This window comes from Grammomys surdaster, unplaced genomic scaffold (genome assembly GCF_004785775.1).
Source record: "Grammomys surdaster isolate TR1022 unplaced genomic scaffold, NIH_TR_1.0 139, whole genome shotgun sequence".
NCBI lineage: Eukaryota > Metazoa > Chordata > Mammalia > Rodentia > Muridae > Grammomys > Grammomys surdaster.
The window spans coordinates 17,295,567-17,311,731 of record NW_021604597.1 but is presented as its reverse complement, the minus strand read 5'-3'; the positions used below and the strand labels follow the sequence as shown (position 1 = coordinate 17,311,731).

The 16,165-nt window shown below is 41.2% G+C and overlaps 1 protein-coding gene across 2 annotated transcripts in view; it reads left to right on the top strand.

Annotated features, from left to right (window-relative positions):
- Positions 1-16,165, top strand: part of Ift80 (intraflagellar transport 80) — a 156,434-nt gene that overhangs the window by 29,494 nt on the left and 110,775 nt on the right. For both annotated transcript variants that reach the window (XM_028763616.1, XM_028763615.1), the window contains exons 6-8: positions 5,218-5,327; positions 8,941-9,030; positions 10,188-10,325. In XM_028763616.1, coding sequence (XP_028619449.1) covers positions 5,218-5,327; positions 8,941-9,030; positions 10,188-10,325 — 338 coding nt within the window. The remainder of the gene's footprint in view (positions 1-5,217; positions 5,328-8,940; positions 9,031-10,187; positions 10,326-16,165) is intronic.

The following is a 16,165-nucleotide window of genomic DNA, read 5'->3' as shown; positions in this document are numbered from 1 at the left end:
CCCCCCTCCTCCTGCTTCTATGAGGGTGTGCCCCCACCCACCCACCCTTGAATTCCCCCACACTGGGGCATCCAGCCTTCATGTGACCAAGGACCTCCTCTCCCACTGATGCCCAACAAGGCCATCTTCCACTACATATACAGCTGGAGCCATGAGTCCCTCCATGTATGTTCCCAGGCTGGCGGTTTAGACCCTGGGAGCTCTGGTTGGTTGGTATTGTTGCTCTCCCCATGGAGCTACAAACCCTTTCAGCTCCTACAGTCTTCTCTCTAACTCCTCCGTTGGGAACCCCTTGATCAGATCAATGGTTAGCTGTGAGCATCTGCCTCTGTATATGTCAGGCTCTGGCAGAGCCTCTCAGGAGACAGCTATATCAGGCTCCTGTCAGCATGCACTTCCTGGCATCTACAACAGTGTCTGCATATAGGATGGATCCCCAGGTGGGGCAGTCTCTGGACGGCCCCTCCTTCAGTCTCTGCTCCATACTTTGTCTCCATGTTTACTCCTGTGAGTATTTTGTTACTCCTTCTAAGAAGGACCAAAGCACCCACACTTTGGTCTTCCTTCTTCATGAGCTTCATGTGGTCTGTGAGTTGTATCTTGGATATTACGAGCTTTTGGGCTAATACCCACTTATCACTGAGTGCATGCTATGTATTTCTTTTGTGATTGGGTTACCTCACTCAGGATATTTTCTAGTTCCATCCATTTGCCTAAGAATTTCATGAAGTCATTGTTTTTAATAGCTGAGTAATACTCCATTGTGTAAATGTACCACATTTTCTGTATCCATTCCTCTGTTGAAGGACATCTGGGTTCTTTCCAGCTTCTGTCTATTATAAATAAGGCTGCTATGAACATAGTTGAGCATATGTCCTTGTTATATGTTGGAGCATCTTCTGGGTATATGTTGAGGAGTGGTAAAGCTGGGTCCTCAGGTAATGATATGTCCAATTTTCTGAGAAACTGCCAGACTGATTTTCAGAGTGGTTGTACCAGCTTGCAGTCCCACCAACAATGGAGGAGTGTTCCTCTTTCTCCACATCCTCGCCATCATCTGCTGTCACCTGAGTTTTTGTTCTTAGCTATTCTGACTGGTGTGAGGTGGAATCTCAGGGTTGTTTTGATTTGCATTTTCCTGATGACTAAGGATGTTGAACATTTCTTTAGGTGCTTCTCGGCTATTCGAGTTTCCTCAGTTGAGAATTCCTTGTTTAGCTCTGTACCCCATTTTTAAATAGGGTTATTTGGTCGTCTGGAGTCGTAATTTTTTGAGTTCTTTGTATAAATTGGATATTAGCCCTCTATTGGATGTAGGATTGGTAAAGATCTTTTCCCAATCTGTTGGTTGCCATTTTGTCCTATTGACAGTGGGCTCTCTTCTTTCTGATGACTCTAGCTTGTGTAAAGTTGGCATAAAACTGTTCAGGATAGGCGTAGTATAGAGATTGTGTTGTAGATGTACTAACTGGGGCCTGGCACCCCATAGTTCTTTTTTCTCTGCATTTTGACCATCTGTGGCTCTCTGAAGTAGCTTTCATCTGCTGCAAAAAGAAGCTTCTTTGATGAGGGTGAGAGCTGCACTTATCTGGCTGGCACTGCTAACTAACTGCCTTCTGACTACGAAAGCCCTGGCTGTTCTTTTCCCTTCCAGTCTTTACCAAGAACGACATATGGAGTTGCTGAAGTTTGGGTTTACATCCTTTAGGGAGTTTGTTAGAGTTGAAGGTTACATTGAAGGTGTTTTGTTTTGTTTTTGAGGTGGGGGTCTCACGCATAGTCTAGCCTGGCTGAAACTATTGCTAACCACACCTAGCCACAGTCCTGCTGTGATTCTCCTGTCTCAACCTCCTGAATGCTAGGCTACAGGCATGAGCCTATTCAGCCTGGCTAGGAATTTGCTGTTAGTCCCAGGCTTGCTCCAGATTACTCTAGAGAGTATTCTTATTCAGTACAGAAGGAGGAGGTGCAGTGTTTGAGCACCTCATTAGGCCTAGGCTCATGGGTTGTTGTATACAGATAAAAGCTTGACGACTGTTGACTAAACAGGATGATTAGAGACTTTATAACATTAAGTGAAAGCTGTGGAGCCATCCCGAAGAGTTTGTATGCTCGAGGTATAAACTAGACTATCCAGCCTTCAGAAAGCACTGACACTTGCTTATGCATGCTCTTATTTGGGGAAAATGGACAAATACATTTGTCTTAGTGAAACTCAATTCCTGTTGACTGTAGCATATTAAATTTTCTCTCCAGATAAGTAATTAAATCTTATTGATTGCCCATTGTTAGACTAGAACCCATGCCCATCCTCTGAACAAGCTGGCAAACCCCATCTGCTCTCCTTCCCCCAGCTCTGCCATCACAACAAAATACCCCCTTCCCCCCCATTCTGCTTGGAAACAACTCCAGGCTAACATGTCATCACTCCCTGTCTCAGTTTCTGGCAACCCACTCAAGAGGGCTCACCCAGGGGCTCAGATCCTGACCATGTAAGGACACACTCACAGTTCCTAGCTGGCATGTCATCTCTCCTCACCTAAACTCTATCAGATACCCTTGCTTTAATCTGGATGTGTGACTTTACTAACCTTCACCTGGGAGATCAGTGAACCCAGCCCAGAGCTGCCTCCTAATAAATCTGCCTTTACCTACTTTTAATCTGGTCTAAATCTGACCTATATCTGCATCACAGAGGGAGAGAAAATACCTATCACCTATGAATCAGCAAATTCAGAAAATTTATTTTCCTGGGAATTTAAATTTCTTGAACATTCATTCATTCATTTTTTTTTCCATAGAAGCCAATTGCTGTAACAGTCTGATCCTAGACAGTTTTCAAAGCTTTGGTTTTATAATTAAAAATGGGCTTATGTTTCATAGATTATATAACCCTGATCATTTTTCTGATGAATAGGTAGCTAGGCTAAGGTAGGGGGATTACTGACTATTTATTAGTAAATAACCAATGCTCACTCCATCCATCCGTCCATCCATCCATCTATCCAACCATCCATCCATCCGATAAAGCCTTTGTATGTAACCTAGACTAGCTTATAACTGTGTGGTCCAGCATAGCCTACAATTTGTAATCTTTCTGTCTCGGCATTGTGAGTGCTAAGATTATAGGCATGGAACACTTACTTGGTTATTATACTCATTTTTTAAGATGAAGGTCACATAAATCATAGTTCCCAGAGAAGATAGTAGGTAGCCCAGCGAGTTATCAAGCTAAGAAAATCTGTCTTTACCAAGCATGGTGGTGCATGCACACTTCTAATCTTAGCTCTTGGGATACAGATGTAGGAGGATCAGGGGTTTGATGCCAGCCTAACTATATTGCAAGATCCTGTGTCAAGAAAAAAATGGGATAGGATGGAAAGATAGCTCTTTCTGAGCACCCAGTTTCTATTCCCAACACCCACACGGTGGCTCAGAACTCTCTTACCTCCAGGCCCAGGGAACCTGACACTTTGTCTGGTTTCTATGGGTACCAGGCATGCATATAGCACACAGACATAATACATGTAGGCAAAACACTTATACACATAAAACAAAAATAAATAAATCTTTTTAAAAGGAAGGATGGAAAGAAACAAAGTACTGTTCCTAAATGTTAAAGAATACTATGTAAATTCTTGTCAGAAACTAACATCCTTATCAAAATGTGTTTTGTGATGGATGTATTTGACTGTTGCTATGACAGAACATTTGTCATGAACAAGGGAGGAAGGGTTTCTTTGTACTCAGGGTTTCAGAGGACTTAGTGCATCATGACATCAGTGACATGGAGAAGCAGAACAATTCACATCACATCAATTGAAGGACTAGAGAGAGATGGAGCTGGGGTGGGGTCAGGACCCTGACTGATATACTACCTCCTCCAGTGTTCAGGATCCCCTGTAATAGTTCTGAGAGCTGAGGCTAAGCCTGCCACACTGAGCATTTCACATTCAAACTGTGCACATAGGTGTACTTTCCTGTTTGCAGTGTTACTACCATCCTGGCTATAGGCACCACATCTGACAAACTGCAGAACCTGTCCTCCTCTGAGAGTCTTTGATGTAAGAAATTGTAGCATTGAGGCCGGGGAGATGGCTGCTTTGGGAAAGTACTTGTCACACCAGGGAAAGACTTGAATTCTCATCCCTAGCACTCACACAGAAAAGCTGGGGTGGTGGTGTGTACAGTAATCCCATCACTGGGGAAGCAGAGACAGGATGCTCCATGGGCTTTCTGGCCAGCCAATCTAGCCGAGTTGACGAGCTCCATGATCAGTGAAAGACTCTGTCTTAGTCTCAGAAAACACGGTAGAGAGTGATAGCAATAGACTCTCAGTGTATATTTTATGTAAGAATATACCAGCCTGGTGTGGGGGTGCTTTTAATCCCAGCACTAGGGAGGCAGAGGCAGGTGGATCTCATGAGTTGGAGGCCAGCCTGGTCTACAGAGTGAACTCCAGGACAGCCAGGACAACAGAGAAACCCTAAAAGCCGTGAGAGAGAGAGAGAGAGAGAGAGAGAGAGAGAGAGAGAGAGAGAGAGAGAGAGAGAGTGTGTGTGTGTGTGTGTGTGTGTGTGTTGAGGCAGTTTAGTTCAACAGAATAGCTCTGTTGGCTGTTTATGGAAAGTGAAAAACACTGAATTTTTAAAAAACCTTTATCTTATTTTATGGATTTTTATAGCATAGTATCTGGAATGTCTGAAAATGGCTATATTTTCTAAGCTAGATCCAAATCAGTTGAAAAGATATGTTTTTGGTAAGGTGGGGCACACTTGAAATCCCAGTGGGAAAGTAGGGCAGGAAGTTTGTTAGGCCAGCCTGGGTTACACAGCAGGCTCCTTCCTCAAACAAACAAAAACAAAACACAAAGTAAAACATAGAATCACAAAATACAGTGTGTCAGAGGCGCACAGTAGATCTTTAATGTTTTTATTTTGAAATTATTAGATTAGTTTGTGTTTCTGTCTCTGATTATTCTGTGGTATGAATGGATCACTGATAAGGGAGAGAGTGAAAATAACAGTTATTTATTCATCTGTGGGGCCTCTCTGTGTCGCTCAGACTGGCCTAGAATTAAAATTATTCTGCCTCAGCCTCCCTAGTGTTTGTATTGCTGACCTGTGCCACCTAGCCAAGATGTTGATCCTCTTAACATTACTGTCTTTTAAAGACATGAACATGTAAGCTTATCATTTTCCCTTTCTTTTTTTACAGGAATACCAGTGTATTCAGTAGCCTGGGGCCCTGATTCAGAAAAGGTTCTTTATACAGCAGGCAAACAGCTCATCATTAAACCTCTTCAACCAAATGCTAAAGTTTTACAGGTACATCTTAGGCCTTTGTAAGTAGTTATCTGGCTCTTTGTCACTGCTAAGACAGGTGGTTCTTGCAGTTTCCTGTCTTCTGGTTAGTCCCCTTACAGTGAGAGAGCTTTGAGTTTGCAGGCTTATCAGACTTTATCGTAGATAAGGGAATTTTTCTGTTTATATTTCCTAAAGGCTCACTTTCCCAGTACTTCAGCTCACGTTGGTCGAGTTGCTCAAGCAGGTGTTTTGAATTCCTGAGTTGTCATGTGATTCAGCACAACTGCGCAGCCTTCAGTCTTGTGCGTGGGCTTGAGATGAAGCAAAGCTAAATGAAACTCTTAAGAGTGCTGATTTGTTTTTAATCAACCTTATCATCTGTTCACACACTTGTGTTTTCTCAAAGGGCTAGCATTGCTTTATTTCTTTCAGAGTGGTAGAGGAGTCACTATTAGACTTAGGACCAATTATGTGCATATAACTTGATGAATAATATAGAGAGCGTTTGGCTTAAGGGTAGATGTTGAGCTGACATTTGCTTGTGTGCTATTCAGAAAAGAGGAATAGTTATTAGGCGCTAAATCCTAAAGAATAGAAAGGGAGGGGATCCTAAACCCAAGGAGTAGAAAATTCCTGGTTTGGTTATTCAAAACTGTGTGTGAGAGAGGTAAACAGAACCACACAAAAGTCCAGAAAGACAGAAGGATTTCTCTCACGTTTTTGATGATGACAGAGTGGAGCCTGATTTTGTCTTAGTTACTTTTCTGTGGTTGTGATAATACACCATGACCAAGGTGATTTACAGTGTTTACTGCTCCAGTTGCCAGTGTGAACCTAGGTCTCCCAGGGCCTAAAAATGAGGTGAACTAAAAGTCTGATGCAATAGCCAACTTTATTCAGAGTGTCAGACAATTTATACTCTGAGGGATAAGAAGGGACACATGAGTAAAGTGGACAGTCACAAGAAGCAGCCACTTGTGGCAAGAGGATGTTTTTCATAGAGGCATATGAATAACAGCAGCTGAAGTAAACTCACTCCTATCTGATACACCTGGGAGGATCATGAAAATATTTTCCAAGAACAAGTCTATGTCTTGAACAAACCAAGGTCACGAGACTTTTGTTTTCTTGGAGTTTTCTCGAAAGCACTTACAATGACTGCATTCTTGGACTGTGTTCCCATAGTATAAGAAAGGGTTTATTTGAGACTTACAGTTTCAGAGGGTTAGAGTCCATGTCTATCATGGTAGGGAACATGGCAACAGGCAGGCAGGCATGGCCCTGGGACAGCAACTGGGAGCTCATGTCTATCTGCAAGTAGGAGGCAGAGAAGAAGCCACTGGGGATGTTGCAAGTCTTTTGAAGCCGCAAAGCCTTACTTCAGTGACACCTCCTAATCCTTCCCAAACAGTTCCACCAATTAGAGACCAAATATTCAAACTTATGAGCCTATGGGGACCATGCTCATTCAAACTGCCACGTTCCACTCATTGGCCCCTATAGGCCCAATGGTCACATCATAATGCATAATGCATTTAGTCCAACTTTAAATGTCACAGTATTTCAAAGTCTCAACAGTTTAAAAGTTCAAAGTCTCTTCTGAGACTCAAGGCAATCTTTTAAGTATAACTCCTTGCAAAATCAAAAAGCAAATTATATACTTCCAACATACAGTAACACACAATATACATTACTTTCAAAAGTTGTCATAAGGGCTTAGATGGCTCAGTCCTTCCAGCTTTGCTTGCTGCAGCACACTTGTCTCTCTTGGGCTGTGCACAGCTGTCCTTGGCAAATGTCTCATGGCTCTGGGATCTTCAAAGTCTTGGAGTCTCCAAGCAGACCAGGCTTCACTTTCATTGCCTATGCAATAGCCTCTCAGGCCTCCATCCAGTCCCTGCCACATACCTGGCCTGAGACCTCTCTAACCATAGGAGAAGATGCTACAAACCCTTTACCCATGTATCTTTCATAACTCTAAAGCCAGAACCGTGTGGACCATACTGCCAAGTTCAACTGCTCTCATTTAAACCACTGCGGCTTTGGAATGAGGCCCTGGATCACTTCACTTGCTTACTTCTGTGTGATGACAAAGTGTTGGAGTCTCTTTACCTCTCAGCCTTCTTGTCTACACAGCATCTATTCACTAGGATTGTTGTGAGGATTACTGTCTGGTGTGTAGTAAGCACTTGCTACACAGTAGCTGTTACTGATGTTATTATTAACCTTCTTTCCCTTTTAATAGGCTAGAGAGTTCAGAAAAAACAAAAAGATGTAAGGGGAGTGGAGTGGGGTGGAGCAATAGCTCAGCCATTAAGAGCACTGACAGCCCTTCCAGAGGACCCAGATTCACTTTCTACTACCCACGTGGCTCATGACTGTTTGTATCTCCAGTTCTATGGAATTTGGCACCCTTGTCTGGCCTCCACGTTTACCAGGCATGCATGTGGTACCTAGACATACATGCAGGAAAACAATTATACACATAAAATACTAAAATAAAATAAAAGTTACATTTTAAAAAGATGTAAGGGATTTGGTGGTGCAGACTGATAGGCCTCATCAGGTATAGAGTGCTTTAAGAAGCATTAGTTTGGGGGCTGGAAAGCCCCCAGCACCTATACTGCAGCTAGCAACTGAGTATAACTTTAGTTCCTGTGGATTTGATGCCGTCCTCTGGCCCCTGTGGGTACTATACATATGTATTCCTATACATGCAGGCAATTCAACACATAAATTTTTTCTTAAAAAAAAAAAACCTCAGTTTCAGAAGTTGAATAGATGGAGATTTCAAGCAATAAAGAGATCAAGGAAACTTTGATGTTCTATATTTCTGTATAGACCGTGCATGCTATCTCTATGTCCGTCTGTCTGTCTATCATCTATCCACCCATCTGTAATATTTATGTCTGTCTACTAATTATTTATATCAATTATTAAGAAAATTAATAATTTAATTTAATAGTGCTATAAAATTAATCTAATTTTATAAAGCACAGGTTTGCCTTATAAAGGCTACTTTTATAAAGGCATTTTTTCAACTGAAGCTCCTCCTTCTCAGATGACTTTAGCTTGTGTTAAGCTGGCAAAAAAAACTAAATAATAAATCTGCAAAAACAGGAATGTGAAATCTTTTCATTTATATGTTTGGTTTATATTCATGTGAGTTAAGACATCTGTAATTAGGAGATTTAGAATCAGCTGATATTGTAGATTATATAACATTTATTCCAGTTTTTAATGCTAACACCAATCTTGAAACAATTTAGCAGCAAACAGTTCCCAACTGGAGTTCAGGCAACTGAACAAATTCATAGGATATAAGCTATAAAGTGGACGCCATGTTGCTAGGTTCTTTCCTTGATGTAAATTGCAATGAAGTAAATGAGGATTGTACAGTGGCTGTGGAAGGAAGATAAGAATCTGTGAAAGGCTGGGACATCACTTGAGTTCAGTAGTTTAGGCCAAGCTGAGCAATGCAGTGAGACCCTCAGCTCTAAAATAAATAAATAGGTAAATAAATAAATAAATAAATAAATAAAAGAGGAAAAGGACCCAGAAAAAAGAATTTGTTTTATAGAAAAAAATATTTCACTTATAAAGTTTTAAGCAGTGTCTTTTTCCCCCTTTATAGTGGAAAGCCCATGATGGCATCATTTTAAAAGTCGACTGGAACCCAGTTAATGATCTTATTTTATCTGCTGGTGAAGACTGTAAGTATAAGGTATGTGTCTTAGCTTCATTTCCTGTTGCTGTGATACAAGAACCCTGACAGAAGCAGCTTTAAGAGAGAAGTCGTCTGTTGCTTTACAGTTGCAGGTTGCAGTCCATCATTGCAGGGCAGTCAGGACAGGGGCTGGAAGCAGCTAGTCATGGCAACAGGCAAGAGCAGAGACTGAGTGCGCCCAGGCCTTTACTCAGTGCTGTTTTTCAATGCTTAGAGTCTAGGGAGTCGTGCTGCCCACTAGGATGGGTCTTCCTGCTTCCTTTACTGTAATCAAGACAGGACCTCACAGATGTGTTGCCGTGCCAACCTGCTAAACCATCTCTCACTGAGACTCTCTTCCCACATATTTTGTCAACTTGACAAACTAACCCTCATAGCCTACAGTGTTTAGACTTACTATCTGCTTAAAATAATGAAATCTAGGAGAATTGTTTTGTTTACAAAAGTGTATAAAACTATCTTTTAGTCTTTTACCTGTAATAATTGAACGAATTGTTTTCCAACTTTAAGTGCTATTTAAAGTTCTCATAATAAAATTTTGATTTAATAAGCAGCAACATCTCAATTCAGTTCTTGTGTGTGTTTCAATTTAAATCAATTCATTTCTTTATTCACATATTTTTTAAAAAAAATCAACTTCCTAGCTTCCTAAATATTGGTCTACTTCAGAATAAAATAATTTGTGGATGCTACGATGTTTCCCCTTTCCACAGTACTGGGACCGTGGATATGCTAGGCAAAGGCTCCCTTATTGCAGGCTTTCCCAGCTCCAACAGTGACATTTACTTTCACTGTAGTCACAGGGACTTTAGATGAAATAAATTATTAAAGAAGCCAATAGAAATCATTTAGCAGAAGGAAATTATAAAAATACTAACCCTCACCAGATTTTACTACTCAATTTAAAGTACTTAAAATGGGCAGATTTAATGTTTAACCCAGGTTTAGTAATGTTCTGAAATACTTTCTTTCTGAGACATGAACATTTCGCAATATTCAGGAATATTGCTTTGTCCTCCTTGTGTGATGGTAAAGTCTGGTTACTAATTCTATATGGTTATGATTTCTGAGTCTTCACTTGATATTTCATTGGAGGACAGTCTTTTTTGTAGTAATGTGGTGATGATACAAGCCTTTACAATTTGATTTCCTAGGTTTGGGATAGTTACGGCCGCGTGCTGTACGGTTCCCAGCCTCATGAGCACCCTATCACCTCAGTGGCCTGGGCTCCAGATGGGGAGTTATTTGCTGTTGGATCATTTCATACTTTACGCTTGTGTGATAAAACTGGGGTAAGTTTCAGTCACAGGTGTGCTGACACATGTGATGATGTACCACACGCAGTGCTCACTCAGCGAGCGCTGTGAAATGTTGTCACTGAAAACATTTGACGCAACCTCTCTGATTTATCAATTCCTGATTTATGAGATGAGGTGGTTTGCAAATGAAGAGTGGGCATATCCTCTGTTATTTGTCTTTTTGGAAATAATTTGTTTTGAGCATGAGTCTGAAGGATGCTAAAACAGTTTAACTATTTGAATTTATGACCACTTAGTATGGAGCACACAGCTTTAAAAGTTATTTTTGGTATCAATATGTTTCATATAAAATTTTAGTCACATATTTTTGTAAGGAATTAATAGTAAATTTAAAAATTAATTTTAGTGCTAGTATTTGGAACGCAGAGGCAGGCAGATCTCTGTGAGTTCAAGGCCAGCTAGTCTACATAGTAAGTTCCAGGCTAGACAGAACCAGTGAGGCCCTATTTCAAAAAATAAGCAACCAAACCATTCTCTAAAAGTCCCCAAAGGATATGTATTTCTTTTTTTAAGGATTTGTGTTTAGGGAGCTGGGAGGTGGTTGGTTGGTGAGTGCCTACTGTATAAGCATGAGGGCTAAGTTTTGATTCTTCACATACCATAAAAGCCAAGCATGGCGGCACTGCTACTCAGCACCACTGGGTGGTGGAGACATAAGGGTCCAGAGAGATTCGGTCTCCTGTCTCAGAATATACAGTGAAGAGAAATATAGAGGAAGACACTGAATGTCAACTTCTGTCCTCCAAATACATATACACGTGTGTGCACACACTCACACAAGTGCACATATGAGTATACAGCATGCATATACATATATACACATACAGACACACACAGGCAGACAGACAGCACATGAGTGAGCACATGAGTATTCGTGTTTGGATACAAGTACATACTGTGTTTAGAGCAGAATTCTGTTCTGGCAAACGCCAAGCTTGGTAACATTTACCCATTGTTTTTAAAGAATGAACTTTTTTGATTAAAGTCTCTGAAACCAGAGCATTATATGGCTGAAAGAGTCTGAGTTGTTATGTTAACTTTCTGTCACTGTAACAGAATGGATGAGGAAATCAACTTGTAGAATAAAAAATTTATTTTGACTCTTGGAGGTTCCCGTCCACGACTATTTGTTTCCATGCCTTTGGACATGTGGGAAACAACATTAGGCAACTGTGTGTGGCAGAGCAAGCCAGGAAGTAAGGGAGGAAAAGCACAGGCAGGGTCCTGTAATCCTTCTCAAGGGATATACGGAGTGCCAAGTGCATAAAGACTTCCTCTACATTGTTCTACGTTGTTCTGCTGCCTCCTAAAGGCGCTGTCCAGAAGGCTGTTCAAGCCATTAACAGAGAGGCATCTGGGGACACTGAAGGTCTGATCTCTAGCAATGGGATGCGTCGAGGCTGTTATATGTATATATTAAAGGCAGGTTTATTGGGAAGCTGCACTCAGGTGGGCAAGTTCACTGACCTTAAGGACTGAGGCCAGGGAAGTTCCCATGGGGCGGTGTGGAGGGGGGGAGAAGAGAAAGAAAAAGGGGCCTTTGCACAGAGAGAAAAGGAGAAGAAGGAGGAAGAAGAGGAGGAGGAAGAGGAGGAGGAGGAGGAAGAGGAGGAGGAGGAAGAGGAGGAGGAGGAAGAGGAGGAGGAAGAGGAGGAGGAAGAGGAGGAGGAGAGAAAAATGTCTGGATTATTTAGGTAGGAGCCTCTGCAGAAAGGGCAGCCCAGCTCCTGGGCTGGAAAGTTCAGAGTTGGAGGCAGGGTATGAGGGATGTTAAGAGGCCAGGTCTGCTTTGGTATATAAAATATGCACCTCAGTGCCTTGTCCCATTCAAGGCTGTTTTTAACCCTCATGGATAAGAACAGTTAATTATTATAAATAGGCTATAATTGTTCTATGGCTTCTCTTCTTTGAGTGCACAGTTGATTAGTTAGAATTTTAGAACCTTATAAACGGCCTATAACTGTATGGTTATTTATTTTTCACCACAAAAAATGTTGGCCTTGCACCTGGCTGTAGAAGACTCTGAAATCTGGTGCTGTGACAGACTTTCAGTGACGTCCCACAGCTCCTAATGTGTCTGTGAACCTGGCTGTGCTGGCTCCTCAGCCCTTCTTCCCACTCACAGCCTCACACTCTGTTTCTCTCTTTTACTCATCTTCTCCCTCCTTCCTTCCCCTTTTCTGGTCCCCTCCCTTATGTCCTTTCTTTTGGTACGGCAGGGTCTTGCTATGCAGCCCAGACTGTATTTGAATGCTATCCTCCTCCTGCTTCCCAAGCACTGAGGTTCTGGCTGTGCACCGTCATGCCCAGCCTCATTTTTATCCTTTCATGGGATATTCTCATTTTCATCTTCTGCTTAGTGAATCGTACATGTTCTTTAAGGTTTGACTCTCAGTTGACGTTCTTTTTTTTATCATGTCATGGTGTTAAAATTTGTTTTTCTACTTCTCGCTTTGATTGCTTTGCAGCTATAATATCAAGAGATTAGATTATCTAATTGCTTAAAGCCCTTTTTTTTTGTTTTGTTTTCAGATGTAAGGATTTTTATCTTAGATGTCTATCAGTGATTGTGTCTATAGAACATATATACTCATTTTTGTAATATGCTTTTGTATTATCTATTTTAGTTATGTATGTTACTTTTGACTCTCTAGTTTATAGGCTCCCATAGCTTAAGTATTATTTATTCTTAAGTACAGTAGATATTCAGTAATTTATTAATAAGTCAATTTGTGTATAGTCATTTTAATATGTCATTTGATTAGAATTTTAAAAATTGATTTATGCAAATAACCAAATTTCAAATTCACTTTATTTAGCACCATGTCCTTTTTAGACTTAATAATTCTGGAAAAGTAAACTAAATTGACTGAATATGTTATTATTTCTTAGAGATATGAGACTAACACTTTAAATATATATTCTTTTTATTTGATAGTCATTATATTATATATGCTGTTCATCAAACAGTGTTCCAGAACTGAACTCTGGATAGTAAAACATATAAAGACTTGCATTTAAGTTGCCAACAGTCTAGTAGAGAATCAGATTATAAGACTTCCACAGAACAATCACTAAGTACATAGAGGTTTGTTAACCACTGTGAAGATGTGCAGAAGGCAAATTCTCCCTGTGGGACATTGATTGGAGAACTGAGGCTTGGTGAATAAGTAGTTCTCCAGGGAGACAAGGTTCAGTCAAGAGGAGCCTCTCGTGCCTCCAGGTGTAAAAGAGTATGGCAGTTTTTGTGTGGTCAATAGACCTTGCATAGGGTATTATCAAGGGTCGATATAGACAAGATACTCACCAAATGCACCTGGAATGGTTATATGTGAGAGGATAGCTTAGACCTTGAAGATGTAATGCTTTTCTGTGCAGCTCCTCAGGGATTGCTGCAGAGCAAGAAAGACAAGGCTAAGATCAAGGTGCTTCCCTTCTGCAGACAGCTCCATATTGACCTGGTTTACTGTGAGAGCATCTGCTAGAAGGTTTTTTTGAACAGCTGGAATAGTGAAGTTGGAAAGCCAGCATGGTGTGCTAGTCTGTAAAGCATCATGGATGGAGGGCAGTAACACATTAGATTTCAAATATTGCAAGTATTGTATTGCTTTGATAGCAAAGGAACAGCGATGTGGGGAAAAGGTAAGCCGAGCACAGGCACAGGGTTATAGTCTACCAGGCAAAGTTTAGCACAGGGCAGCAATCTAGATTTTATAGTGGGGACAATGGGGAGTAACTGAGTTTTAGTAGTGACCTTTAAGAGATTGGACATTTTGAAAGAGAGTGTACTCTGAGGTCAGTGTGGGGACAGATTAGAAATGAGCTAGAACAGAACAGAGTGCTTGGTTATGAGGTTGTTGGTCTGGATAATGGGGCAGTGAGCAAAGCTGTAAAGGGGTTGGTACAGGAGAAACATCTTTGCTATTTACTCAGGAAGAGTCATGGATTTCTTGAAGATAACCCCCAAATAGGACATAAATTGAATATGATATAATATGACATAAAGTATTCTAACTCTGTGTTATTTTGATAGATACTTTGTTTGAACATTATAATAATAAAGATACCTAAATTTAACATGTGTAAGCATTGCTTGGATATTACTAAAAGATATGTTCTTGGGCTTTATATTTTAAATTTTATTTTATCTTTTACATTTATTTATTTATTTATATTTATTTTTGATTTTTTGAGACAGGGCTTCTTTGTGTAGCCTTGTTTGCCCTGGAACTAGCTTTGTAGACCAGGTTGATGTTTAATTCACAGAAATATACTTGCCTCTGCCTGCTGAGTTCTGGGATTAAAGGTGTGAACCACCCACCACCTTTTGGTTATGAAATTTTTAAAAGAACTTTTTTAATGATTTATTTTTTATTTCATGTGCATTGGTGTTTTGTCTGCAAGTATGTCTGTATGAGGGTGCTAGATGTCCTGGAACTGGACCTACAGACAGTTGTGAGCTGCCATGTAGGTGCTTGGAATTGAGTTCAGGTCCTCTGGAAGAGTAACCAGCACTCTTAACTCCTTGAACCGTCTCTCTAGCCCCTCAAGAAACATTTTCAAGTAGCCTACTGAGTCCAGTTTGTACTGATCATATACTCAGGGTTTGGGAGACTGTCGAGTACAGCATGGTTAACCTCAGGAGGCTCCATCCATAAAGAAAACTGACTCCCCTCCCCCGAAGCTTCGGTGTAAATGACTCCTTAGCTAAGAGTGGGAGTCCATGAATCCTCCTCCGTGCAGGCTGGAATGTTGATCCTGCTCTTGGGCAGACCTTATGTAGATAGCCATAGTTGCCTTGTGCCCATGAATGCAGTTGTCCAGGAATGATTAGAAGATTACACACCGGTTACACACCAGTCTTCCTCAACTTCTGGCTCTTTTTGTCCCCTATTCCACAATGGCTCCAAGCCTTCTTACATAGGCTGTTACAAAGCTGTGTTACATAGGAGTGTTACATAGCTGTCCCATTTGTGGCTGAGCACACCACAGACACTCACGTGAAGTCTCTGAGCTGCACTAAATAAATCAGTGGGTCTAAAGATGTGATTTTAGGGGGCAGTTTGATGTCTGTTTAGCAAAATAGTAATAGGCTCCCTGCTAGGGCCTGTGAGTCCAGAACTGTGGGCTCTTTTGGGCCCTATTTGTAATGTGCTGAATCTTACTCTAGAAAGTCACTTTGTAGGCTTAGACTCTTGTTCCAGTCATTTTTGTGTATGGGTTGCTTGGTAGTGCTCCTTGGTCTTAGTACCTAGTTGTCAAGGATCCCTTTCCCAGCTCCCACCTCTTCATAATCTAATTTCCTGTCAGAAGGAGGCTGGAGCCACTGCTTTGTGGCTCTTAGTGCAAGTCATGGGCAGCCAGTAGGGCCCAGGGCAGTTTTCACAGTGCTGATTGGGGAGTACTTGCTGTGTGATTCCCCCACCCACCTCGGGAAACACAAAACAAGCTCTTCTCACCCTAGATGGCACTGTGAACAGGCCAAGGAAAGGATTCCACCTGGGCCTGTCTTGATTAGCCAGTGAGTTCACTGGAGTTACTTACAGGAGTATGGTATGGGTGGCCCTCTACTAGCCTGTCTTTTGGTCAGAGTGGTCTTTGGTCCATGAATTTTTTCTCCCTTCCCTTTCCCTTGTCCCTGTTTAGGAAATAAACTCTGGTCAGGTTTGTGCCTAGTTTTTGTGGTGCTGGGACTTTGTGTATGCTTGACAAGCACTCTGCCAACTCAACTACATCCCCTGCTTCTGAAGGGCAGTTTATAAATATATATATATATATATATATATATATATATATATATATATATTCCTCAG